This window comes from Myotis myotis, unplaced genomic scaffold (assembly GCF_014108235.1).
Source record: "Myotis myotis isolate mMyoMyo1 unplaced genomic scaffold, mMyoMyo1.p scaffold_m19_p_9, whole genome shotgun sequence".
In the NCBI taxonomy this organism is placed as follows: Eukaryota; Metazoa; Chordata; class Mammalia; order Chiroptera; family Vespertilionidae; genus Myotis; species Myotis myotis.
In genome coordinates, this window is record NW_023416401.1 from 72,278,254 (window position 1) to 72,303,920 (window position 25,667).

The 25,667-nt window shown below is 37.6% G+C and overlaps 2 protein-coding genes across 17 annotated transcripts in view; one reads left to right on the top strand and one right to left on the bottom strand.

The window, feature by feature from the left end:
• TASP1 (taspase 1) overlaps positions 1 to 25,667 on the bottom strand; it is a 256,206-nt gene that overhangs the window by 192,617 nt on the left and 37,922 nt on the right. For 15 of the 16 annotated variants that reach the window (XR_004969959.1, XR_004969958.1, XR_004969960.1 and 12 more), the window contains exons 5-6: positions 13,556 to 13,676; positions 6,646 to 6,730 (exon numbers count right to left, since the gene is read on the bottom strand). Coding sequence is in view for 13 of the 16 variants with exons in the window: in XM_036322238.1 (XP_036178131.1) it covers positions 6,646 to 6,730; positions 13,556 to 13,676 (206 nt within the window). In the remaining 3 variants the exon portion in view is untranslated. Of the gene's footprint in view, positions 1 to 6,645; positions 6,731 to 6,944; positions 7,215 to 13,555; positions 13,677 to 25,667 lie in introns of those variants that run through there. The other variant, XM_036322244.1, reaches the window with a different exon arrangement.
• Positions 10,047 to 10,502, top strand: LOC118663008 (peptidyl-prolyl cis-trans isomerase-like 1). Its single transcript, XM_036322245.1, has one exon. The coding sequence runs from the start codon at positions 10,047 to 10,049 to the stop codon at positions 10,500 to 10,502; it is 456 nt and encodes a 151-aa protein (XP_036178138.1).

Genomic DNA, 25,667 nt, shown 5'->3' on the forward strand with positions numbered 1-25,667 from the left:
TAGGTGCAAAAATTCTTTACAAAGTTTTATTATACCTTATGATCAAGTAGAATTTATCCCAGAAATACAACTGTTGAATTAACAGCCAAAATCAACCAATTACTATATTGACAAAGTAAAAAAATTGTAAGATCATCTCAATAAATGCAACAAAACATTTGAAAAGGTGCAACACCCATTTTTATTAAAAACTCTCAGTACATTATGCAAAAAAGAGACTTCCTCAGATAGACTTCAAGTCAAGATGGAGGCGTAGGTAAACACAGTACTCACATCCTCCCACAACCACACCAAAATGACAACCAAACTACAGAACAACCATGATTCAGAAGTGCCTGAAACCTATATAAAAGGACGTCCTACAACTAAGGGATTAGAGAATAAACCACGAAAAGACTGGTAGGGGGATGGAGATGTGATAAGGGCCAGTCCCATACCCATGTAAAAATTGGGAGGCATATCTCGGCTGTGGAGATCCCTCCTGAGGAATGAGGGATCCCAGCCCAGAGTTCTATTGCCAGGAAGAGAGGTCCCCATAATTTCTGGTTGTAAAAACCAGTGGGGACTGTGGATGAGAGAGACAGAAAGCTGCTGGAATGCCACACAGTTCCTCTTAAAGGGCCCATGCATGAACTTACTTGGACGTACTCCCTCTGAGATCCAGTGCTGGGACAATAACTAGAAAGGCACCAGGGACATTGTCTAGCATCAGTACAACAGCTGGAGGGGCAGCTTTCTGCTAGACAAAAGTGCTGGCAGAGCCCATTGTTTTTTTCTGAGCCCTCCCATTACAAAGTTAGCAGGCATGCACTATATCTGAGTCTCCATCAACCTGACTATCACTGTTTGCCTGTTCTAGTGATTCCCTGAGACGCCACCCCAACAAACTTGCAGGCCTACCCAAGCTGTTTCCAGTTGCTTTTCCATATGAATGATCTGTCTTGGCTCACACTTCAGACTTTTCTAAAATCTCTCAAACAAGCAACATCTGGCCTCAGTGTACCCTGTACTTTTCGCTAAGTGGTCCCAGACTCGGCACTAGCAGCAACTGGCCATGGTTCGCAGCTTTGCCTCTCCTAGGTACCTCCAAGCCTAGCACAAGTAGCAGCCATCTGTAGATTACTTTGTAGCTCAAACTGGGTGACCCTGGCAGAATACAGGTAGCGGCTCAGAAGGCCCCATGGCCAGTGCACCCACTAGACAGCTTCAGACCACATCAAAACACCATCCAACCACCTCCATAGTGACACACTCAAGGGGAAGACTTGGCAGGCACCAGAGCCCGGCTGAAGTAAGTCCTGTTTTGTGAGGCAGGACCCTGCACAGCTGATCCTCTGTGGTAGTCAGTGGTTGCAACCAGTCCTTGCAGACAATTGACCTGGGGTATATCACTCCCATTGATGTGTCAGCAGCAATCAAGGGTCAGTTATAACAGGAGGGTATAGAAAGTGCACACAGGGTCGGGGGGCACACCTAGAGTGCCCAACTTGGGAGATGGGGGAGACTATGCCACTGGACCCTACAGGACACCTACTACATTAGGCCTGGGAGATGTAGCAGCTCTACCTAATACACAGAAACAAACACAGGAAGGCTGCCAAAATGAGGAGACAAAGAAACACCTTCCAAATCAAAAAAACAGAAGAAAATTCCAGAAAAAAACTAAATAGAGACAAGCAATCTACTAGAAACAGAGTCCAAAACACTTGTTATAAGGATGCTCAATGAACTTAGGGGAAGATTAGTTGTACTTAGAGAGAACTTCAGCAGCATAAAAAAGGACATGGGAACCATAAAAAAAGGAAGACATGGAAACCTTAAAAAAAGTTAGAAATGAAGGATACACCAACTGAAATGAAGAATAATTTACAGGGACTCGACAGTACAGTAGATGAAGCAGAGAATCAAATTAATGATTTGAAATATAAGAAAGTAAAAACTACCCAATCAAAATAGCAAAAAGGGAAAAGAACCTATAAAAATGAAGATAATATAAAGGTACCTCGAGACAACATCAAGTGTACTAACATTTACATCACTGAGGTACCAGAAGGAGAATAAAAATAGAAAGAGATTGAAAACCTATTTAAAAAATAATGATGAAAAACTTCCATAACCTGGTGAAGGAAATAGACATGCAAGTCCAGAAAGTGCAGAGTCCCAAACAAGATGAACCCAAAGGGGCCCATACAAAAATACACATCATAATTAAAAGGCCAAAGGTTAAAGAAAAACAGAATCTTAAAAGCAGCAAGAAAAAAGCAGTTACCTACCTACAACACTATCAGCTGATTTCTCAAAAGAAACTTTGCAGGGCAGAAGGAACTGGCAAGAAATATTTAGAGTGATGAAAAGCAAGGACCTACAACCAGGATTACTCTATTCAGCAAAGCTATCATTTAGAACTAAAGGACATATAAAGAGCTTCCCAGACAAGGAAAGGCTAAAGGAGCCCATCACAACTAATATTACATGAAATGCTAAAGGGTCTTCTTTAAGAAAAATAAGAAGAAAAATAAAGATTAAAAATATGAACAAAATGGCAATGAACATATATCTATCAAAATGGATCTTTAAAAAAAACACAAAATAAATGAAGAAGTGGAAAAAAAAGAAGGTGACTTCCTCAACATAAAAAAGAGCATCTATAACAGTGATGGTGAACCTATGACATGCGTGCCAGAGATGACACACGAACTCATTTTTTTGGTTGATTTTTCTTTGTTAAATGGCATTTAAATATATAAAATAAATATCAAAAATATAAGTCTTTGTTTTACTATGGTTGCAAATATCAAAAAATTTCTATATGTGACACAGCACCAGAATTAAGTTAGGGTTTTTCAAAATGCTGACACACCGAGCTCAAAAGGTGTTATAGATCACTGATCTATAACAATCTATAGCAACCATCATACTCAACAGTAAAAGACCAAATGTTACTTCCCTAAGATGACAACAAGGCAAGAATGTCCACTCTCACACTTCTAGTCTATATTGCATCAGAGGTCCTACCCACTGTAATAAAGAAAAAGAAATTAATTAGAGGAATCCAGATTATAACAGCATAAGTGAAATTAGATCCCAAGAAGACATGACTATCCATGTAGAAAATTTTACGGAATCTATAAATGTGGTACTAGAACAAATGAGTATAGCAGATTCCTAGGATAGAACATCACTATAATAAAAATCATTCATATAATTATATATATTGCCAATAAACTATTGAAAATTAAGATTTTTAAAATATGCAATTTATCAAAGCATTAAAAAGAATGAAGTACTTAAGTATAAATTGGATAAAAGCTGCGAAAGACTTGTATAGTGAAAACTATAAAACACCGTCCAGAGAAGTTAAAGAAATTCTTAGTAAATGGATATGTTGCAATCCTAATCAAACTCCAGCAGCTATTATAGAAATTGACAGGCTGATTCTAAAATTCATATGGAAATGTAAAATGCCTAAAATAGTCGAAACAATTTGAAAACAAAGAACAAAGCAGAACTATGTACATGAAAGAATCAGATAGCTGGTTCCAAACAAGTGTAGGATTACTATATGACATCATTTTAGTGGAAAAATGGCCATCATTTTTCCCCACATATTTTATGTTTGGAAAATATAAAAATATTACACATGTCCTCTTTGATAATTACCTCATTTTGTTCCCTTTTTCCTCCTATCCCAAAAATAATCACAGTGAATTTGTTAACTTTATTTTCAGACCACGTGTGTGGTGTGTGTGTGTGTGTGTGTGTGTGTGTATGTATGTCCTATATAATAAAAGGCTAATATGCAAATTGATCAAACCTCAAAATGACCAGTCACTATGATGCGCACTGATCACCAGGGGGCAGATGCTCGACACAGGAGCTGCCCCCTGATGGTCAGTGCGCTCCCACAGGGGGAGCGCCACTCAGCCAGAAGCTGGGCTCATGGCTGGAGAGCGCAGCAGCAGTGGTAGGAGCCTCTCCCGCCTCCGTGGCAGTGCTAGGGATGTCTGACTGATGGCTTAGGCCCGCTCCCCATATCAGTCAGATATCCCCCAAGCGAGGGCTCAGGTCGGGCTGAGGGATGCCCTCTGAATGCAAAAATTTCGTGCACCAGGCCTCTAGAGTGTGTGTGTGTGTGTGTGTGTGTGTGTGTGTGTGTGTGTGTATACAGTGGGGCCTTGACTTACGAGTTTAATTCATTCCGTGACGGAGCTCGTAACTCAAATTACTCGTATGTCAAATCTTAAAGTGAACAAGTGAGACACGTGATGCTGGGCTGATGTTGTGGCATTCACTGTGACGTTCGCTGTGCCAACTAGCGGTGGGGTATCTGAAGCTGGCTCATAACCCGAATTTTAGCTCGCAACTCAAAGCAAAAAATCGGCCGAGAGATGGTTCATATCTCGAAAAACTCGTTAGTCGGGACACTGGTAAGTCAAGGCCCCACTGTGTGTGTGTGTGTGTGTGTGTGTGTGTGTGTGTGTGTGTATCCATCCTTAGAAAATTATACTATTATATGTAATGTGATTCTATGAAGGAACAAATTAGAAAGAGAAAAGCTTCATTCAAGACAACTCTTACCTAGAGGCAGGGGCAGGGATAGAGATGGGGGTCAGGGTAAAGGTACAGGACAGACAAAGGGAAGGATAAGGATCCCATTAGAAAGGCTTCAGCTTCAAATCTTTGGTAATATTTTATTCCCTAACCTGGGTTGTAGGAAACAGGTATTCATTACATTATTTTGTAACTTTTTAAGGCAGGGGTCCTCAAACTACGGCCTGCGGGCCACATGCAAATACAAATATTGTATTTGTTCCCATTTTGTTTTTTTACTTCAAAATTAAGATATGTGTAGTGTGCACAGGAATTTGTTCATAGTTTTTTTTTAAACTATAGTCCGGCCCTCCAGCAGTCTGAGGGACAGTGAACTGGCCCCCTGTTTAAAAAGTTTAAGGACCCCTGTTTTAAGGAAACATAAACTAAACTGAACACATTCAGCAACTTAGAGATCTATGCATGTTACTATATATAAATGTGACTCTCTTTAATTTATGCTGCATAGTTAATAATACAACCAGAAAATAGTTTACTCAGCCATTGATGGACACCTAGGTTGTGTATAGTTTTATACACAAGCCACATTGCTGTAGCCCTCTTTTGCTGCACAAGCCTTCCTGTGTACATGTGAAGGTGTTCTGTCTTAAGGTGTAATTGCTGGAGCAAGCAGTATGTGCGTTGTCATTTTTTACATTAATCAATAATGTCAAAATGTCTCTCAACTAACTATATCAATGTATGTTCCCACCAGCACTAGTAACACAAAAAAACCTATTTTCCACACCCTCAACAAGACTGGATATATGTCTTATAATTAGTCTAATTAGTCTTATTAGTTAATTTTACTACTTTAAATAAGGTGAAAATATCGTATCATTTTAATTCACAATTCCTTAATTAATATATGATTGAGCACCTTTTCATGTATTTATATGTCATCAATATTTTCTTTTCTATAAGTTGTCTATTTGTATCCTTTATTAATTTTTAGAATTTTGGTTGTTTTTTTCTTAACTTTATACTTCTTAAACATGATGGAAATAATGAAACACATATTAGAGATTGCTTTCCCTTACTCTTGTTTTATTGAAAACAAATATTTCTTTGAAAATTTTAAATAATCAACCTTTGTAATACCACAATTAAACACCTAAGAAGTATATGATTAAAAGAATACCTTTAATTTATTTAGGTAAAAGGTTTCAAGATTTTTCAAAACTATTAATAAATTTATTTTCTAGGACTTAAAATTGTAACAGTCAAATAAAGTGATTCCTACAGTACTACTGTCATAGCTTTCACACAGAACACTAATGTAACCTTCACACCAGGCATGCTGAACACATACTGAGTATGAGACAGTATTGAGGCATATTTGTTAATAATGTTAGGCATGCTAACAGGATGGTGGTTATGCTTTGCAAACAGACAAATTTACAGAACTATCTGAGGGTAAAATAGGATGTCGAGGATTTGCTTTAAAATGCTAGGATAAAAAATATATGCATCAAAGAGATGAAGAGCAAAAGCATTGTTAATTATTGGAGCTGGATGACAGGTTCATGAGGGCTCTTTACAACATTCTCTCTACTCTTATAACTATTTGAAAAGTTCAAAGTGTTTTTAATGAGAATTGTATGTTAATGCTGGAGAAGAGATGTGATCTGACTAATCTTAGTGTCACAATGTGTTTCTGCAGATGAGAAAAATTAAGTACTTTTATTCTAAGAACTCCTCAAGATTAACAATTAGTTTAGACTCTGGACTAGAATGTGCAAGACACTTTTAAAGTTTCATAATAAAAAGACCCCAGTTGAGTACTTAGTAACAGCAAAAACATCCCTATAATCAACTACAAAACCAAAAATAACTCTGATCTCTTTTCTGCTTTAATCCACAATATTCTATTCCATCCGGAGTTCTATCAAGTGTACAAAGATCACAGAACAAAGTGAGTCTTCAACTCAAAGGCAAGCTACCGCTGGTGTACAACCAACAGCATCATCCTTCTGTGGATAAAAATAGCCTTCAAACACTGCATGCACCAAAGACCAAAGACCCAGGGAAAGTCAGGCAGAACAAAGTGGTTACCAGGGAGGAATCCGGCCAGCAGAGAGCTTGCCCTTCTGCCCTTCACACAAGAGTCTGTTCGCAACTGAGACTGGGTTCTTGATTCCTATAAAATAAAATTAGCAGAAAATGAAGTAAAAAGTCTTCAACTTTCCCACTCAGTTTTGTGGCAATTTCAATAAACACAAGTTTTAAATATCTTGGAAAACTCTCCTTTTATATATTAATAAAAACCATTAATTATCATAAACAATACAGATCAAATCAACAAATACATGAATATCTAGTAAATTCAAGAAAAGAACAAATATAAAACATACCTTCTCGTGTTTTGTCATACGCTACAGCAGCAAAAACTGAATTTAAAATAATACACATTTAAATTAGCTTCCTTTTTAATAGATATCAGAATAACAGAATAGAAAAATAAACTGAAAATGTGACATCTACAATCAAAACCATATATTTCCTCTAAAGAATTGCCCTGGCCAGCTTGGCTTGGTTAGTTGGACATCGTCCCATGCACCAAAAGGTTGCCGGTTCCATTTCCCGTCTGGGCACATGTCCGGGTTGTGGGCTTGGTACTGGTGGGGGGCCTGCAGCCAACTGATTTTCTGCCCTCACATCGATGTTTTTCTTTCTCTCTCCCTCTCACTCCCTCTCTCTCTGAAAATCAATAAAAATATTTAAAAAATAAGCATGATTACAAACAGCTTCAAATTTAATTGGGGAGGAAAATTAATGGCCAAATATTTTAAATCTCACCTGTAAGAAGGACTGAATATAGAGGAAGTCCTTCAAACTAGGTAAGGGTAGGGAGAATAGACCAAGTATATACAAGATTGTGATCTAAAGTATAGTTCAGATTGTAACCTAAAGTATGATTCAGATTGTTCCCATGAGGAAAAACAGAATGTGAAAAGTGAAAAATGGGCACTTATCTGGGAAGAATGACGGCAGTAAGTATTAGTGTGAAAACCTTATATCAGGATGACAATGACAACAACAAATAAGACACTGATGATAAGGACAGAAGACAGTGACAGTAACTCAGTATCTAATATGTGTCAAACCTAGTGCCAATCCCTTAAATGTAATCAGATTACTTCATTGATCCCTTCAACCTTTCACATAAATACCCTTATGAACCCTATCTCATTACTGAGGAAACATTTTCACAGAGGGTTAACTCACCTGCCCAAGATTAGTGCTGAGATTTTAACAGAGGCAGCTAATGCCAGAGACTATGCCCTTAACCACTAAGCTATGATGCCTCTCAGTTCACTACTAATGCAAATAAAAAATCAGCAGTGGGATATAAAGCGGCTATAAAAATTACAATTAAGACCACCATATTGACATTTAAAAAAAAAGTGTCACACAAAAAAATGTATAAAATACCAAAGGATGGAAAAGCTCAGGTCTCTGAGCTCTTAAATATATTTCTGGATAAATGATTCAATATTGTAGACATTAACAATTACCAAAGTAACTTACAAACTCTCTATTAATTCAAAACTTCAAAAAATTTCTGAAGTATGCCAAGCTGACTCTTAAATTCATTAGAAAGAGAAAACTTTGGGGGGAAAAATTAAGACTTCACCCAATGAGATCATTTTCATTAAAAACTATTCTAATGAAAAGAGTGTGGTTTGAGTACAAAATAGACAAGTATATCAATTGAATAGAATAAAGCTAAACTTCAGACACAGACACACATGAATTTGGATATTTAACATGTGATAAAGATAATTTTCAAATGAGTAGGGCACAGATAGGGTACATATTAGAGGCAGAAAGAACACATAGAGTGCTGGAGATCCAACTATTTTACTACTGTACCAGCTATCAATTTATTGGTTCTCGGCTACCAATTCATCCTTTGTTGCCTGATCTGTAAAAATGGAAAAGGGCCCTTTAAATGTTTCCTTTGCCAGCTGGCACACTGATATACTTTGTCAGTAGAGGGCACTGGAGACACACTGCAGGAGGAAAGGGTGGCTTGCTATCCAGCTCCTGGAGAATACCAGTTTTTCTCCACTTTTTGGCCCACATGGTAGTCTCCAGTGCTAAGTGACTGCAGGGTACAGTTTTCTCCAGCATTTGGCCACCACATGTTTTCCCCAGCTCTTGATTCAGGCCATGGCAGCATAGCTGACAGCCAAAGAAAGAATAGGGCTGCACCCAGCTCAAGTCACTGATCCCCTCATCTTCTCCTCAGTCCGACAAGCACACATGGCAAAATGCTCCCCTGGTTGACTATCTAATGAGCCAAAAGCCCAATTGCTATCCTGTGCAACAGAGGTTTAGTTACCATGGCTTCCTGACCTCTGTGTGCCCACCTACCAGGCCAAGCTCACCTGAGCCACCCAAGATTGTTCCTGCTCTCACAGTGACAATGGCCTGGGTACCCCAGCAACTTCTCCGCCTGACAGTGGGCTGCAACTATACCTTCTACAACAAGATCTGAATTCCCTTCTAAGTTAATCCCTACTTCAGTATTCTTCTGTCCTAGAATACACTTTGAGTTTTCTTTCCACCTTTATAGAGTTACTCTCTTACCACTGTTTAATAATTCTTTATATTAAACCTCTCCTGTTTAAACTACTGGGTAGTTTCTGTTTCCTAGTTGAACCCAGTCTGATACAGTAACCATGGACAAATTAGTAAACTTCTCCTGTGTCTCAGTTTTCTCATCTGGAAAATAGGGGGGAAAGTACTGACCTCATGTTATTGTGAGAATTAAATAACTTAATATATATAAACTACTGGAGAAAAATGCACATTATGCAATAGTTATCTAATAAATGGTAATTATTATTGTTCTTATTCAATAAATTATGTAGGGACAATTTGTTGGTCATTTCAGAAAAATAAATAATGCATTTAAGAGTTAAATAGGCCTCGCCCTAACCGGTTTGGCTCAGTGGATAGAGCGTCTGCCTGCGGACTCAAGGGCCCCAGGTTCGATTCCGGTCAAGGGCATGTACCTTGGTTGCAGGCACATCCCCAGTAGGGAGTGTACAGGAGGCAGCTGATCGATGTTTCTCTCTCATGATGTTTCTAACTCTCTATCCCTTCTCCCTTCCTCTCTGTAAAAAATCAATAAAATATATATATATATATATATATATATATATATATATATATATATGTGTGTGTGTGTATGTGTGTGTGTATATATATATATATATATATATATATATATATATATATATAATAAAAAAAGAGTTAAATAGGCCTCGCACCCCAGCCTCCTGGCTTTGGAGGTGGTGTCCTTCCTCTTCCTTTTCTCAACTCTTCAAATCTTGGCATCACAGGGTTGAACCACGGGGACCGGAAGTGTACCTTGAACCAGCGGGTCCCCGGGGAATCGACGCCGGAAGTGGCAACTGCTGGGGAAAGATTCTACCAGCTCCGCTATGGCGGCTATTCCCCCCACCCCCACCCCCGACTCCTGGCAGCCGCCCAACGTCTACTTAGAGACCAGCATGGGGACCATCGTGCTGGAGCTGTACTGGAAGCATGCTCCAAAGACCTGCAAGAACTTTGCTGAGTTGGCTCGTCAAGGTTACTACAATGGCACCAAATTCCACAGAATCATCACAGCCTTCATGGTCCAGGGAGGTGACCCAACAGGTCGAGGTGGTGCATCTATCTCTGGCAAGCAGTTTGAAGATGAGTTTCATCCAGACTTGAAATTCACGGGGGCTGGAATTCTTGCAATGGCCAATGCAGGGCCAGACACCAACGGTGGCCAGTTCTCTGTGACCCTAGCTCCCACCCAGTGGCTTGATGGCAAACACACCATTTTTGGCCGCGTGTGCCAGGGTATAGGAATGGTGAATAGAGTAGAAATGGTGGAAACAAACTCCTAGGACCCCCCTGTGGACAATGTGAAGATCATCAAGGCATAACCTTCTGGGTATGACCTCGCCAGGTCTTCTGAAATGGCCCAGTGAACCAGTTTCCAGGTGACCTAGGAGACACACTCTGAACTTTATTTTGGCCTTGTGAATCCCAGAGCCAAGGAGGCCTGGGAGCTTAGGTTAGAGGTGGAAGTGTATTTTAATAGGATGCTTCTTGTCCCTTCTCCCTGAGCCTCGTTAACAGAACATTTCCAGAACTGCCCATACATGATCACACACAGACTACTGCTCACTGCAGACGACCCATACTGCTTTTTGTGTGCCTCTGTCTGATACCCTTGGAACAACATGAAGCCAGCTCTGCCATTTCACTGTCCAACCAAACTTCTTTCTGCGAAGATTTATATTCTGGCCTGCACTACAGTTTTCAGTGGCTGACGGCCACAGAATTCAAACCACGCAGTGCCTGTCAGCCCTCTGCACTCTGTGCACACCCCTTTCAGCCTACATTTGTTCTTCCTGGGAATGTCTGCATCGCTACATATATTTCCCCCTCAAAAGCAGAACATCAACACTGCTGTTCCTGACACTTAGACATCCCAGGCAAAGCCACATTGGATGTTTGCCAAATGAGAAATGCATCCAACAATCAAGTGTCTAAGAAGGTGTCAAGTGGGGAATGCTAATGTGTAATAATCAAGAAATGAATTTACTAAAAGGAGGCAGAAGCGTTGACCATTTTTTGCCCAGGAAGGAGTAGAAATCTGTAGTGAGCCTAAGAAAAGACTGAATTCTTCTCATAAAGGAGAAGTGCCACTACCTTTTTCTTTTTTAACCTAAGACTTTAGAGAAACTGAAATTTTATATGTTAAGGGCTTTTCTTGTTTTTTAATCTTTCTGTATTTTTAGGGGGGTTATGAGAGGAAGTTAATACCTGTGTGATACATAGAAACTTCCTAAATCAGTGATGGCGAACCTATGACAGAGGTGACACGCGAACTCATTTTTTTGGTTGATTTTTCTTTGTTAAATGGCATTTAAATATATAAAATAAAATAAATATCAAAAATGTAAGTCTGTTTTACTATGGTTGCAAATATCAAAAAATTTCTATATGTGACACAGCACCAGAGTTAAGTTAGGGTTTTTCAAAATGCTGACACGCCGAGCTCAAAAGGTTCACCATCACTGTCCTTAATAAAATGCCATTAATGGTTGAAATTTTAAAACAAACAAAAACAAAAAAAAGAGTTAAATAAAAATATATTATGCACATATTAGAAGAAAATATGGGTGACCAAACTCATAATTATGAGAGAGAAACCTTACAAATGCAAAATACAAAAATCCACAACAGAGAAATAATTTTGACAAATAAAAATTTTAAATTCCAATATGATAAAGCACATTATAGAGTTTTAAAAGGCAAGCCACATAAGAGGTATAAACAGTTCACAGAAAAATGTTAATGGCCTTTAAACATGTGAAACTTCATTAAATACCAATAAAATTTTACAATAAAAGAAAATAAAACCAAATTGAAATACCATTTCTTATCTATCACACAAATCAGAAAGAATATAGAATATTGGAATAAATGAATAATCAAATAGACCTGACATATAGAACATGTACCCAACAACTATAAGATACATACTCTTTTCAAGTTCACATGGACCATTTATCAAAAACACATCATAATCTGGGCCATAAAGCAAGTCTCAAAAGGCTTTAAGGGCTTGGAATCTTACAGCGTATGTTTTAGGACCACAGTGAAATTAAAGACTAGAAATAAATAATGAAAGCTAACAAAAAAGTCTTTAGGCTAAGAAATTTGAACACTTATATAAGACAAATTCCTTGAAAAAACACACAAGAGAAAAAGAAAATACAGTCTTATAACTGTTAAAGAAATTGGATCCCTTTTTTAAAAACTTCCCACAAAAACTCTACTACTAATTTAGAATAACTAATGAATTTCTCCAAACAATTAAAAAGAAATCATTCCAATCATACACAAACTATTTCAAAGATCAGAGAGAAAAAAAAATCCTTAGCTCATTTTATGAAGCCAGCCATACCATGATTCCAAAACCTGAAAAGAATATTATAAAAAAGAAAAATTAAAGCCTATTATGCGGACATAAATGTCAAAAATCTTGAACATCAGCAAAATATAAAAAATAAAAACTTATGACCAAGAAGATTTTATGCCAAGAAGGGAACATAAATTTCCCTTAACAAAATAAAGAAGAAAATTCATATCTCAGTAGATGCAGAAAAGCACTTAATTATATTCAATACCCATTTATAATAATAACTATCAGCAAACTAAGATTAGAAGGGAACTTTCTCAATATGATAAAGAGCATCTATGAAAATCCTACAACTAGCAGCATACGAAATGGTGAAATAGTTAATGCTCTTGCTCTAAAATCAGGAAAAAAGCAAGGATGTACACTATTACCACTTATATTCAACATTGCCCTGGATGTCATAGCCAGTATAATAATGCAAGAAAAAAATAAATAAACATTTAAACATTAGAAAGAAAAAAGCAAAACTGCCATGATTCACAGGTGATATAATTGTGTGTATAGAAATTCCAAGGAAGCCTATTTTTTTTTAACTCTAATATACACAAAAACTTCATGTGATACTTCTTTGGGATATTCACTTTATAGAGGTGGTCTGGAACAGAACCCACAATATTTCTGAGGTATGCTTGTATGTCATTTGAATTTTTTAACAACAAAAATACATTATTTCAAGTAATTATAAAGTTATTATTTCAAATAATTATAAAAGTAAGAGAATATGCTAACACATTTGAAATGTCTATAATCTCTTGGGGGATGGAGAATGACCAAACTCTAACAAAGACTATATACAGCTAAAATTTCATGTTTTAAATTTAGTAAAAAAAATTTTTAAAGTTTGTTTTTAACACTATTCCAATTAAGAACGGTGGAAAAAACTGGACTAGGTCTGTAGATGCCATGGAATGGTAATATTCATAGTTCTATAAAGAACAAAGATAGTGTGTTACAGTGTCCACATACCACTCAATGCTCCAACAGCTCCAAAATTTAAGGATTTTCCATCCATTATGCTGGCATCACATTCAATTTCACCCAGGAGATTTAGATTAGATCCCATTCCTGCATTTGTAAAAGGAGAATCCTAAAAGATAAAAACAAAAATTAAAATACCTTTAGTCTTGAAGATTTAATATCAATCCTTCATAAACTATTCCATGAACTAGGAAGGGAAAGAATGCTTCCCAACTCATTATATGATAGCAATACTACTGTGATTACAGAACAAAACAAATGCATCATAAGGAAATAAAACTACAGACCAATATCCCTTATGAATATTGTCACCAAAAATCCTCAAGGAAATACTAGCAAACCAATTGCAACAAAGGATTATATACCATGAAAAAGAGGGATCCCAGAAAGCAAGTTTGGTTTAATATCAATGTAATTCACCATGTTAATAAAGGAACAAAAACCAAAAATAAAACACCATGATCATCTCAACACAGAAAAAGAATTTGACAAAAATCCAATATCCTTTCATGAAAAAACAAACCATTCAACAAAGTAAAAATAGAAGGGAACTTCCTTAATACAATAAAGGATACCTACAAAAACTGGAGCACTAACAGCATAATTAATAGTGAAAGACAGAACGCTTTTCCCTAAGATCAGGAACAATACATACAGTACAACAATGTTCACTCTCATCACTTCTATTCAACATTATACCAGATATTCTGGATAGGAGTCTAGGCAAAAAAAGGAAAGAAGTAAAGAGAATCTATATTGGAAAGGAAGAAGTAAAGTTATCTACCTCTATTTGAAGATGAAATGATCTTGTATACAAAAAAATTATCAGGACTCCACTAAAAAACTATTAAAACTGGTAAGTTCAACAAGGCTGTAAGATATAAGATGAAACAAAACTCAATTTTATTTCTACACACTAGCAATGAAAAATCTAAAAATCAAATTAAGAAAACAATTCCACTTAACAAAAACAGCAAAAAGAATATTTATGAATAAATTTAACAAAAGTATAAAACCTGTACACTGAGAACTACAAAGCATGTTGAAAAAATTAAAGACCTGCCTTGGTATATGGCTTAGTTAGTTGGAGTGTCCCATTCACCAAAAATTTGTGTGTTCAATTCCTGGTCAGGGTACATACTTAGGTTGCGGGTTCAATCCCTGGTCGTGGCGAGTAAGGGAGGCAATGGATTGATGTTTCCCTCTCACATCAGTGTTCTTCTCTCTCTCTGTCCCTTCCTCTCTCTAAAAATCAATAAAAATATATCCTCAGGTAAGGGTTTAAAAAGGACCTAAGCAAATGGAAGTGCCACGATGTTCAAGGCTAGGTTCAGGGTCCGAAGGAGGGGCCAATGCACAAATGAATATGCTATACAAGAAATATGAATTTAGAAGGCATTGGGGGCCAGGTGGAGCCTCTTTCTTGAAGAGAGAGACACCGACTTCTGGCCTGGTCCACTATTTATTTACTTGAATATACATTTGCCCGTCAGCAAGGCATACAGGCAGATCAAAAGTAGAGTTTGGTAAACAATGTAAGGATTATCAGGTTAGGAAATTGCCTTGAGCCACTGAGCCCACAACAGGGCAATATTATGCTGATTTTCAGCCCTGCTGAATATCAAAGTCCATTGGCCTTCCAATGTTTTCCTTTTGCATTAATATGCTAACTGTTGTTGGCTTTACCCTCCAGCATGGAAGGACAGCCATGTACATAGACAAGAAGGCTTAATATCTTTAGGATGTAACAGTCCCCAAATTGATCTGAATCAAAACAATCCCTTATCAAATCCTACCAGCCATTTTTATTTGCAGAAATTGACAAACTAATCCTAAAATTCATATGGAAATGCAAGGGGTTCAGAATAGGCAAAACAATCTTGAGACGAGAAACAAAACAGTAGGGCTAACACACTTCTAGATTTTATAACTTACTATACATAACTACAGTAATCAAGACAGTTTGATACAGACATACCGCTAAGGGTAAACAGATACATCAATGCAATAGAACTGAGAGTCCAGACAGAGGCCTCCCATTTATGGTCAATTCAACAGGATGCCACAACAATGCAATAAAGAAACTATGTACATAAATGGTGCTGGGACAACTACATAGCCATATGCAAGAGAATGAAGTTAGACTATCTCACACCATAGACAAAAATTAAATCAAAGAGATCAAAGACCTAAATGAAAGAGCTAAAACTATAAAATCCTTCAAAGAAAATGAAGAGCAAATGTTACATGGCACCAAAAGCACAAGCAACAAAGGAAAAAATTAAGTAAACTGGATCATCAACATTAACTTCATGTTTCAAAGTACACCCTAAAAAAAGGTGGGGAAAAACTCCAAATTGTTTATCTCATAAGATATTTGTATCCAGGATATATATATAAAAAAATTCTACAACTCTAAAATGAAAAAATATCTGAATTTTTAAATGGGCAAAAGATGTAAACAGACATTTCTCCAAAGAAGCTATGTAAATAGCCAATAAGCACATAAAAAGATGCTTGACAACATGAGTCATCAGTGAAAAGCACATCAAAACCACAATAAAATACTATTTCACACCCACAATTCCACTTACAATAACATCAAAAAGAAACAGAAAGACAGATGTGTTGGCAAGGATATGAAGAAACTAGAACCCTCATACATTGCTGCTAGGAATGTAAAATGGTTTAGCCACTTTGGAAAACATCTGGAAGTTCCTCAAAAAGTTAAATAGAGTTACCATTTGACCCACCAATTCTACTTCTAGGTATGTATCTAAGAGAAATGAATTGTCTACACAAAACCTACATATAGACAGACATATATGCAAGACACATAGACACAGACAAGAGTGCAGTGACGGCCAGAGGGAAGGTAGTGCTAGAACTGGGCAAAAGGCAGGTGGTGGTGGTGGAGGTGGGGGCAAGGAATGGGGACTTTTGTAATAGTGTCAACGATAAAAATAAAGTTTAAATATTCAATAAAGTTACAAAAAAAAAACCCCTCTACCTCGTTTTTCTAATACAGTGAATACAGTTTTTAAAAAATATATACCACTAGTCTTATTATATGAAGACCATATCACATGATCTCCAACAAGAGAATAAGTGAAAAAGCTAATAATATAAAATCTTGCCCAACCGGTTTGGCTCAGTGGATAAAATGTTGGCCTGTGGACTGAAAGGTCCCTGGTTCGATTCCGGTCAAGGGCATATACCTTGATAGAGGGCACATCCCCAGTAGGGGGTGTGCAGGGGGCAGCTGATCGATGTTTCTCTCCCATCCATGTTTCTAACTCTCTAACCCTCAACCTTCCTTTCTTTAAAAAAATCAATAAAATATATTTTTTAAAAATCTTATATAAGGATATGCTAATTAGCCCAGGCATGCTAATTAGTCATGACTAGATATGCTAATTAGTCATGACCAGTATGCAAATTGACCGTCACTCCAACATACAAGATGGCCGCCCACATGTGGCCACAAGATAGCTGCCAAAAGATGGCCTGCAGGGGAGGGCAGTTAGGAGTGATCAGGCCAGCAGGGGAGGGCAGTTGGGGGCGACCGGGCCTGCAGGAGAGGGCTGTTGGGGGTGACCAGGCTGGCAGGGGAGGGCAGTTGGGGGAGACCAGGCCGGCAGGGGAGGGCAGTTGGGAGAGACCGGGAGGACAGGAGAGGTCAGTTGGGGGCAATCAGGCCAGCAGGGGAGCAGTTAGGCGTCGATCAGGCTGGCAGGGGAGTGGTTGGGGGGTGATAAGACTGGCAGGCAGAAGCGGTTAGGGGCAATCAGGCAGGCAGGCAGGCAGATGAGTGGTTGAGAGCCAGTAGTCCTGGATTGTGAGAGGGATGTCCAACAGGGATCGGGCCTAAACGGGCAGTCGGACATCCCTCGAGGGGTTCCAGATTGGAGAGGGTGCAGGCTGGGCTGAGGGACACACACACACACACCCCACCCCCAGTGCATGAATTTCGTGCACCGGGCCTCTAGTAATAATATAAAATCTTACAATAAAAATAAATGTTATGGGGACAAAGTCCCAAAAGATTCCATTTTTTAAAACAAGGAGGGGAGAGAAGGGGAAAGAGATTAGATTGACACTTAGAGAATCACTGCATAAATGAAGGGCCTACTCCAGCATAACATACGAACAACTCTACCTCACATTCCAGAAATTGGAGTCAATCCAGAAAATTAACTGTTCTAAGGTGAGACCAGTATCACCAAGAGAACGAGTACAATTTGGATCAACCTAAAGATCACCAAATGCCCCAAATCATCTTCAAATGTCCCCAGTTTCCTGAATTTCTGCCAAATTCAAGAAAAACTGACAACATTAAAACCTTCTTAATATGTGCCTATAATCTGAGCAAACGAGTCAGAGATTTGAGACCAGGGCTTTTGTCCTAATGCAGTTAGACAACTTAACTGTTCACAGAATTTTAAAAGTAAGATAACAGAGTATAAAATAACAAGAGGGCTGTATAAGTAAATAGAAAATGAATGATACATATGATGAATATTTTCAGTACTCAAAAGGAAATAGCCCACTATGAGATACGGAAGTTAACAGCAGATTTTTGTTTAACAGAAGGATGTTAAACAAAAGCAAAATAGTAGCCAGGAGGCCAGAAAATTCCAGTTGGTGGAAATGAGGTGAGCAACATGGCAGCAATAGGAAAGTGTCAGAACTACAGAAGATACTACTCAACAAAAAGACTTGGTAGGAGCCAAATATGGAGATTGCCCTATGCTAATCATGAGAATCTGGACTTACTAATATATGGGGAAACATTGGGAAGCCAGAAAAAGAAGCTTGTCTTTTTCTGTATAAGAGAAAAACAAGATGAGTATATTGGTCAAAGAAATATAAACTGACATGCATGTATTGTATGAAAAAGAAAGGGAAGAGACTTGGTATGGAATGATAGCAGGGAGAACAGAAAGGAAGGAGAGGAAAAAATCAGAACTTACAAACTTCAGAGACAAATAAAATAAAATCATTAGGAAGACAAGGCTTTTTATAAGGTGGAGAGAAGAGTGTGCATAACTAGGCATAATGACTTCTAAGAAGGCTTCCCAAGTGAATATTTCTAGCTAAATCAGTTACAAATCCTGGGAAAGAGATCACAACTAAAGAAAAAATATGGTTTAAAACAGATGAAGACTAAATTCTTGCCTGGATTATTTCATATTTTGAAAAGCATAAAAATCCAGATCAGAAGCCTCTATAGGCATATAACAGAGATTGTAAGCAAAGTAAATTACCAAAGGTCTTTTTAATTCTATCTATATAACTTCCCTTGCTTAATCATGTATCTCTTCAAAGTATATAATAAAAGAGTTGAAAGGTTAGAAAATGTAAAGCATCCATATTAAATAATTCCTAAAATACATATATAATATCACAACATATACACTATCTCAACAATTTCTGAAATAGGATATATCAGCTAATCAGCTCTAAAAATTAAATTCAACATAATATCCAATTAGAAATCAGAAGCTGAACTAAGTTATTCTGAAAATGGTTCTTGCATGATGGTTTAAGTTTGACGTTTTTATAAAACATAAGGAAAAAGTATGCAAGAAAATTGAAGAATGTTCAAAAACATTTCTCATACTTCAAAATATATTTATAACTTCAAGGTATGTCTACTAAACTTGTACTTCTGATACTAAAGGCATAACAGGGATCATATTTGTTCTAACTAGAAAATCAGACAAAATATATGAGACAAATGTACTTCATTCAATTGCTAGCACAGGACTCTGATCATGTGAGAAGAGACACAAATCAAACACTTCAACATAATTCCCAGAGATACTTTCTAGGCAATAGCACAGGAAAGAGGAACCCAAAGATGTGCCAATATTCTTCTAGAGCTGAGGAGACCATTATAAGTTCAAGGAGGCCAGGAAGGCTAGAATATGCAGTACAGGGTACAAAGAAAAGAAAGCTACATGGTGAGAACTCCAGAGACCCTTAGTCTTTAAATAAAGTATTACACTTGTAAGAAAACAAGCAAGGCCAAGGAAAGAACATCTACAGAACTTTAGTAAGCTGAATAATTTCTGAAGCTCGCACAGAGGTGAGAATAGATCATGGTCCCATCAGCCAGAATGAGGGTATCAGAAAAATCTTAGGAGGTAATGCCTCAAGGGTTGGGCCCGCTATTCAGGGTCTTTTTTTATTTCGGATGAATTTTTGGAGAATTTGTTCTAGGTCTTTGAAATATGCCATTGGTATTTTAATGGGGATTGCGTTGAATTTATAGATTGCTTTGGGTAGTATGGACATTTTAATGAAGCTGATTCTACCAATCCATGAGCATGGTATATTCTTCCATTTGGTCATGTCTTCCTCTATCTCTTTTTTCAGCATCCTGAAATTTTCTGAATACAGGTCCTTTGTCTACTTGGTTAAGTTTATTTCTAGGTATCTTAATTTTTTTGTTGCAATGGTAAATGGGATTGCTTTTTAAATTTCTCTTTCTGTGAGTTCATTATTGGTGTACAGAAAAGCCATAGACTTCTGGGTGTGAATTTTGTATCCTGCTACATTGCCAAATTCATTTATTAAGTCTAGTAGTTTTTTGATGGAGTCTTTGGGGTTTTCTATGTACAATATCATGTCATCTTCGAATAAAAACAGTTTTACTTCTTCTTTTCCAATTTGAATGCCTTTTATTTCTTCTTCTTGTCTCATCGCAATGGCTAGTACTTCTAGTACTATGTCGAACAGGAGTGGTGAGAATGGGCATCCCTGTCTTGTTCCTATTCTTAGGGGAAATGGTTTTAGTGTTTGCCCATTGAGTATAATGCTGGCTGTGGGTTTGTCACATATGGCTTTTATTATGTTGAGGTATGATCCTTCTATTCCCACCTTGCTGAGAGTTTTTATCAAGAAAGGGTATTGGATTTTGTCAAATGCTTTTTCTGCATCAATGGATATGATTATATGGTTTTTATCTCTCAGTTTGTTTATGTGGTGTTTCACATTTATTGATTTGTGGATACGATGCTGCTGTAAAAAAGAAGTAATTATTACCATTTGCAACAGCATGGTTGGAACTGGAGAGCATTATGCTAAGTGAAATAAGCCAGTCAGTGAAAGAAAAATACCTCATGATCTCACTCATTTATGGATAATAAAGAACATTATAAACTGATGAACAAACATAGATACAGATGCAGAGAAGCATCAGACTGTCAAACTATAGCAGGAACGCTGGGAGGGTTTGGGGGAGGGGGAGAGGTAAGAGATCAACCTAAGAATTTGTATGCATGCATATAAGCATAACCAATGGACACAAGACACTGGGGGGTGAGGGCATGTACCAGGAGGTAGGGGAGGCTGGGGGTAGGTCAATGGGGGGAAAAAAGAAGACATATGCACTACTATTTGTAATACTTTATTTTTTTTATTTTTTTATTAAATCTTTATTGTTCAGATTATTACATTTGTTCCCCTTTTTTTCCCCCCATAACTCCCCTCCTTCCAGTTCCCACCCCACCCTCCGCCCTCACTCCCCACCCACTGTCCTCAGTCATAGGTGTACGATTTTTGTCCAATTTCTTCCCACATCTCCCACACCCCTTTCCACCCAAGAATAGTCAGTCCATTCCCTTTCTATGTCCCTGATTCTATTATAATCACCAGTTCATTCTGTTCATCAGATTATTTATTCACTTGATTTTTAGATTCACTTGTTGATAGATGCATATTTGTTGTTCATAATTAGTATCTTTACCTTTTTCTTCTTCTTCCTCTTCTTAAAGGATACCTTTCAGCATTTCATATAATCCTGGTTTGGTGGTGATGAACTCCTTTAGCTTTTCCTTATCTGTGAAGCTCTTTATCTGACCTTCAATTCTGAATGATAGCTTTGCTGGATAAAGTAATCTTGGGTGTAGGTTCTTGGCATTCATCACTTTGAGTATTTCTTGCCACTCCCTTCTGGCCTGCAAAGTTTCTGTTGAGAAATCAGCTGACAGTCGTATGGGTATTCCCTTGTAGGTGACTGAGTTTCTTTCTCTTGCTGCTTTTAAGATTCTCTCGTTGTCTTTTGCTCTTGGCATTTTAATTATGATGTGTCTTGGTGTGGTCCTCTTTGGATTCCTTTTGTTTGGGGTTCTCTGTGCTTCCTGGACTTGTAAGTCTATTTCTTTCACCAGGTAGGGGAAGTTTTCTGTCATTATTTCTTCAAATAGGTTTTCAATATCTTGCTCTCTCTCATCTTCTGGCACCCCTATAATTCTGATGTTAGTACGCTTGAAGCTGTCCCAGAGGCTCCTTACACTATCTTCGTATTTTCGGATTCTTTTTTCATTTTGCTTTTCCGGTTGGGTGTTTTTTGCTTCTTCGCATTTCAAATCTTTGACTTGATTCTTGCGACCCTCTGGTCTGCTTTTGGGAGTTGTATAATATTCTTTATTTCAGTCAGTGTATGCTTAATTTCTAGTTGGTTCTTTATCACAACATCGAGGGTCTCATTAGATTTCTTGAGGATCTCATTAAGGTTATCAGCGGATTCTAGACAGTTCTTGAGAGATCTTAAAATTGTGGTTTTGAGCTCTATATCCTCTATTTCTGTCATTTCTGTCCTATTTCTTTGTCTCCGCATTTTTTATGCTTTCTTGGTGCACCCCCTAGTGGTCTTTGTGCGCAGTCTTGTTGTAGTTAAGCCTTGATTGTTGTGGGTAATACCAGGGGTGATTTGACCTCCAGGCCAACTGGCTGTGAGAATCAGCTGTGTCAGCAGTGAGAGAACTTCTGTCCTCTGGAGAGGTGCTAATCTAGCCTTTGCCTGAGGCTATCCGGCAAATGCCTCTGTGCAGGGCTTGGGCAGGGCGGGCGGGCGGAGCGAGCAGTTATGGCTGCTCTCAGTCCCGTTCCCAGAGGCTCTGCCTCTCAGAGTCCCAGCAACCGCTGCAAACCTCAGAGAGAAAACTGCCTTCGAGTTCCGACCAAAGCCAGACAGTCCCGCTTCTCCCGTTTGAGTCTGGGTCCCTAGAGACTCGCCCAGAACTGGAGCTCAGAGACTGGGACTCCCTCCCGATTGAAACAGACAACCGCGCCCTCAGCGGCCAGCCCGCTTCACGTGCACCTCCGCACCTTTGTATTTTCTGCACTGCGCCTCCTCTGAGTCTGGTATGCTGTTCCCTTTCCTTCTAGTTGAAGAATTTCCCCTCAGCCAGCCTTCCTGTGGTTCTGGGTGATGTCCGTTCCATCTTTTAGTTGTATTTTTGAAGTGGTTGTGCGAGGCAGCAATCTCCGGTGTTTACCTATGCTGCCATCTTGGTTCCCTATTTGTAATACTTTAAACAATAAAATAAAATTTAAAAAAAAGAAAGGAAAAAAAAAAGTTGAGCCTGAAGGAAGGCTACTCTAAACCTGTACTAACAAGAATTTAAAGCAAGGCCTCAAAAGGTTTGAAGTGATTTAAACTAACAACAGTGTCCTAGAACAAAGTCCTACAATATTTGAAGAAATATTACAATATCCAACTCCCCAAAATATAAATTTCACAACATTTAGCACAAAACCAAAGATAACGAGACATGCAAATAATCAGAAACATATGGCCCATAACTAGAATGATCAAACAATGAAGAGAGACCCAGAAATGACACAGATAGAATTAGCAAATAATTATGTTAGCTAACAATGTTAAACTAGTTTTCATATGAACATACTCTACATATTTAAGGAGGTATAAGAAAAAATAAGGATAAGGGGGAAAGAAAAGGTATTAAAAAAAATAAACTGAATTTCTAGAAATGAAATAAGATAAAAAAAACCCTTTGGAACAAAAAAAAGACTTTTACATTAGGTAAAAACTAAGGAAATCTTAATGAAGTATGGACTTTAATAATGTGTCAATATAGGTTCATTAGTTATAAACAATGTACATACTAATGTAAAATGTTAATAATAGGAAATTAGTTGTTAGGTACACAGGAATTATCTGTACTATTTAGGAAACAAAAGGAAGCTAGGTAGTGAGGAATTAGGACCCTGGGGGCAGGGAAATAGAATTGGGAACCCAACTAAAAGTTATTAAGACATCCCAACTGGACTGGGAAGGAAGGTCATGTGTGGAAGACATAAGCTTTAAAATGTATGGATATTACTAAGACAGACAGCGTGCAGATAACCAATCTCAAGTCAGTGAGGCAAGCATATATACCCCAAAAAGGGCACCCTCCATCCCTTTCTCTCCCAGGGCAGCACACAATGGATACTTGACATTACTGTTGTGATTACTGTTGTGGGGGAGGATATCCGCTGTGCCCACGTGGCTTATGGTCACGTGGGCCTTCACACATAGACTTAGATTTTAATTAGCCTGGATGCTAAACTACTCCTGACTATAACATGAAAAGAAAGCTCTGGACATGAATCTGTTCCTGGAACCCGAGTTACACCTTTTCCAGGACTGGCTTCTCCCAATAAACTTCGATTCTGTTAGTCGTTTTTGTCTGCGACTTCATTCTTCAATTTTTTTCAGACTCAAAACAATACTGGTTTCACTATCTTCTCAATTTTTCTATAAATCTAAAACTGTTCTAAAATAAAAAGTTTATTTTAAAAAAAAATCAAACCACTGCCTAGAAGAAAATTTTAACAAAACATAAAGGACTTGCATCCAGAATATGTACATATATATTCAAAATCCATACAATTCATTAAAGCAAACCATCCAAAGTTTTTAATGGGCAATTTTATGTACAGATTACAAATAACACATGAAAAGATGCATAATACCATTAGTCATTAGGGATATGCAAATTACTACCACAAGATAACCACTGAAATGGCTAAAATTAGTAAGACTGACAATACTGAGTATTGGCAAGAATGTGAAGGAACTTCAGCCTACATTGATGGTGAGAATGAAAATGGCAAAGAGTTTGACAGTTTTCTTTAAAGTTAAGCATACACTTACCATAGATCCACCAATTGTACTCCTAAATATTTATCTAAGAAAAATGAAAGTATATGTCTGCATAAAGACTTTTATTCAAATGCTCATATTAGTTTTAATCAGAACAGCCAAACACTGGAAACAATCCAAATGCCCATCAACTGGTAAACAGATAAACGAATTGTGATGTAACAATACAATGAAATACTACTCAAGATTAAAGGAAACAAAATCCTAACGTACCCAACAATGTGGATGAATTTCAAAATCATTATGCTAAGTGAAAGAAGCCAGTTACAAAAGACCACATATTGTATGATTTCATTTATACCAAATTCTAGAAAAGGCCAAATTATTATAAAAAGCAGAGTGGTTATTAGGGGCCAGGGAGAGAAGGGAATCAATGGCAGATAGGCACATGAGGGAATTTGGGGGTGATTAAATGTTATATGATCATGACTGTATTGGTAGTTACATGATTGTATACATTTGTCAAAACTCATTACACTGCTCACTTAAAATTGGCAAGTTTTGTTGTATATAAATTGTACTTCAATAAAGTTGACAAAAAGTGTTTTTATCACTTGATATAAACCGGTCACTCTATATACTAACTTTATTCTTATAAATAATATGCATAAGCTTTTCAAATGTTCAACTACAGTTACCTTCTGACCCGAATAATTTTATACAACTAGTAATCATTATGCCCAATCAGAAGCCAACAATACTTTAAAAACCTATCAGACACTATTACTCTCATTCAAAAACCTACCACAGTTTCCCATCATACATAGAATAAATTCCCAAGTGCTAATTTCCAAAGTTTACAAGGCCCTACGTGATCTGGCCTCTCCATTCCTTTCCTAACTTATTTCCTCCTATTTTCCCTCTCCTTTACTATGCACCAGCAATACTAAGCTCCTTGCAATTCCCTGAGCACAGCAAGAACATACCCAATCCAGGGTCTTCACATTTATTCATTCATTCCTTTGAAATGTTGAGTTTGGTGCATGATTCTAGTAGGGAAAAGAGTCAATAAATACAGATTGTGTATGTGTATAGAAACACATTTATGTATATAAAGAGCCAGGGGCCGTCACATCCGAAACAACCAAACAGATGACCAAAGAGGCTGAGTGGGGTGACAAGGCCAGCAGGGGGGTTAGT

Excerpts from the sequence above, each read along its gene's own strand:
- LOC118663008 (XM_036322245.1), top strand. The coding sequence starts at position 10,047 with ATGGCGGCTATTCCCCCCACCCCCACCCCCGACTCCTGGCAGCCGCCC.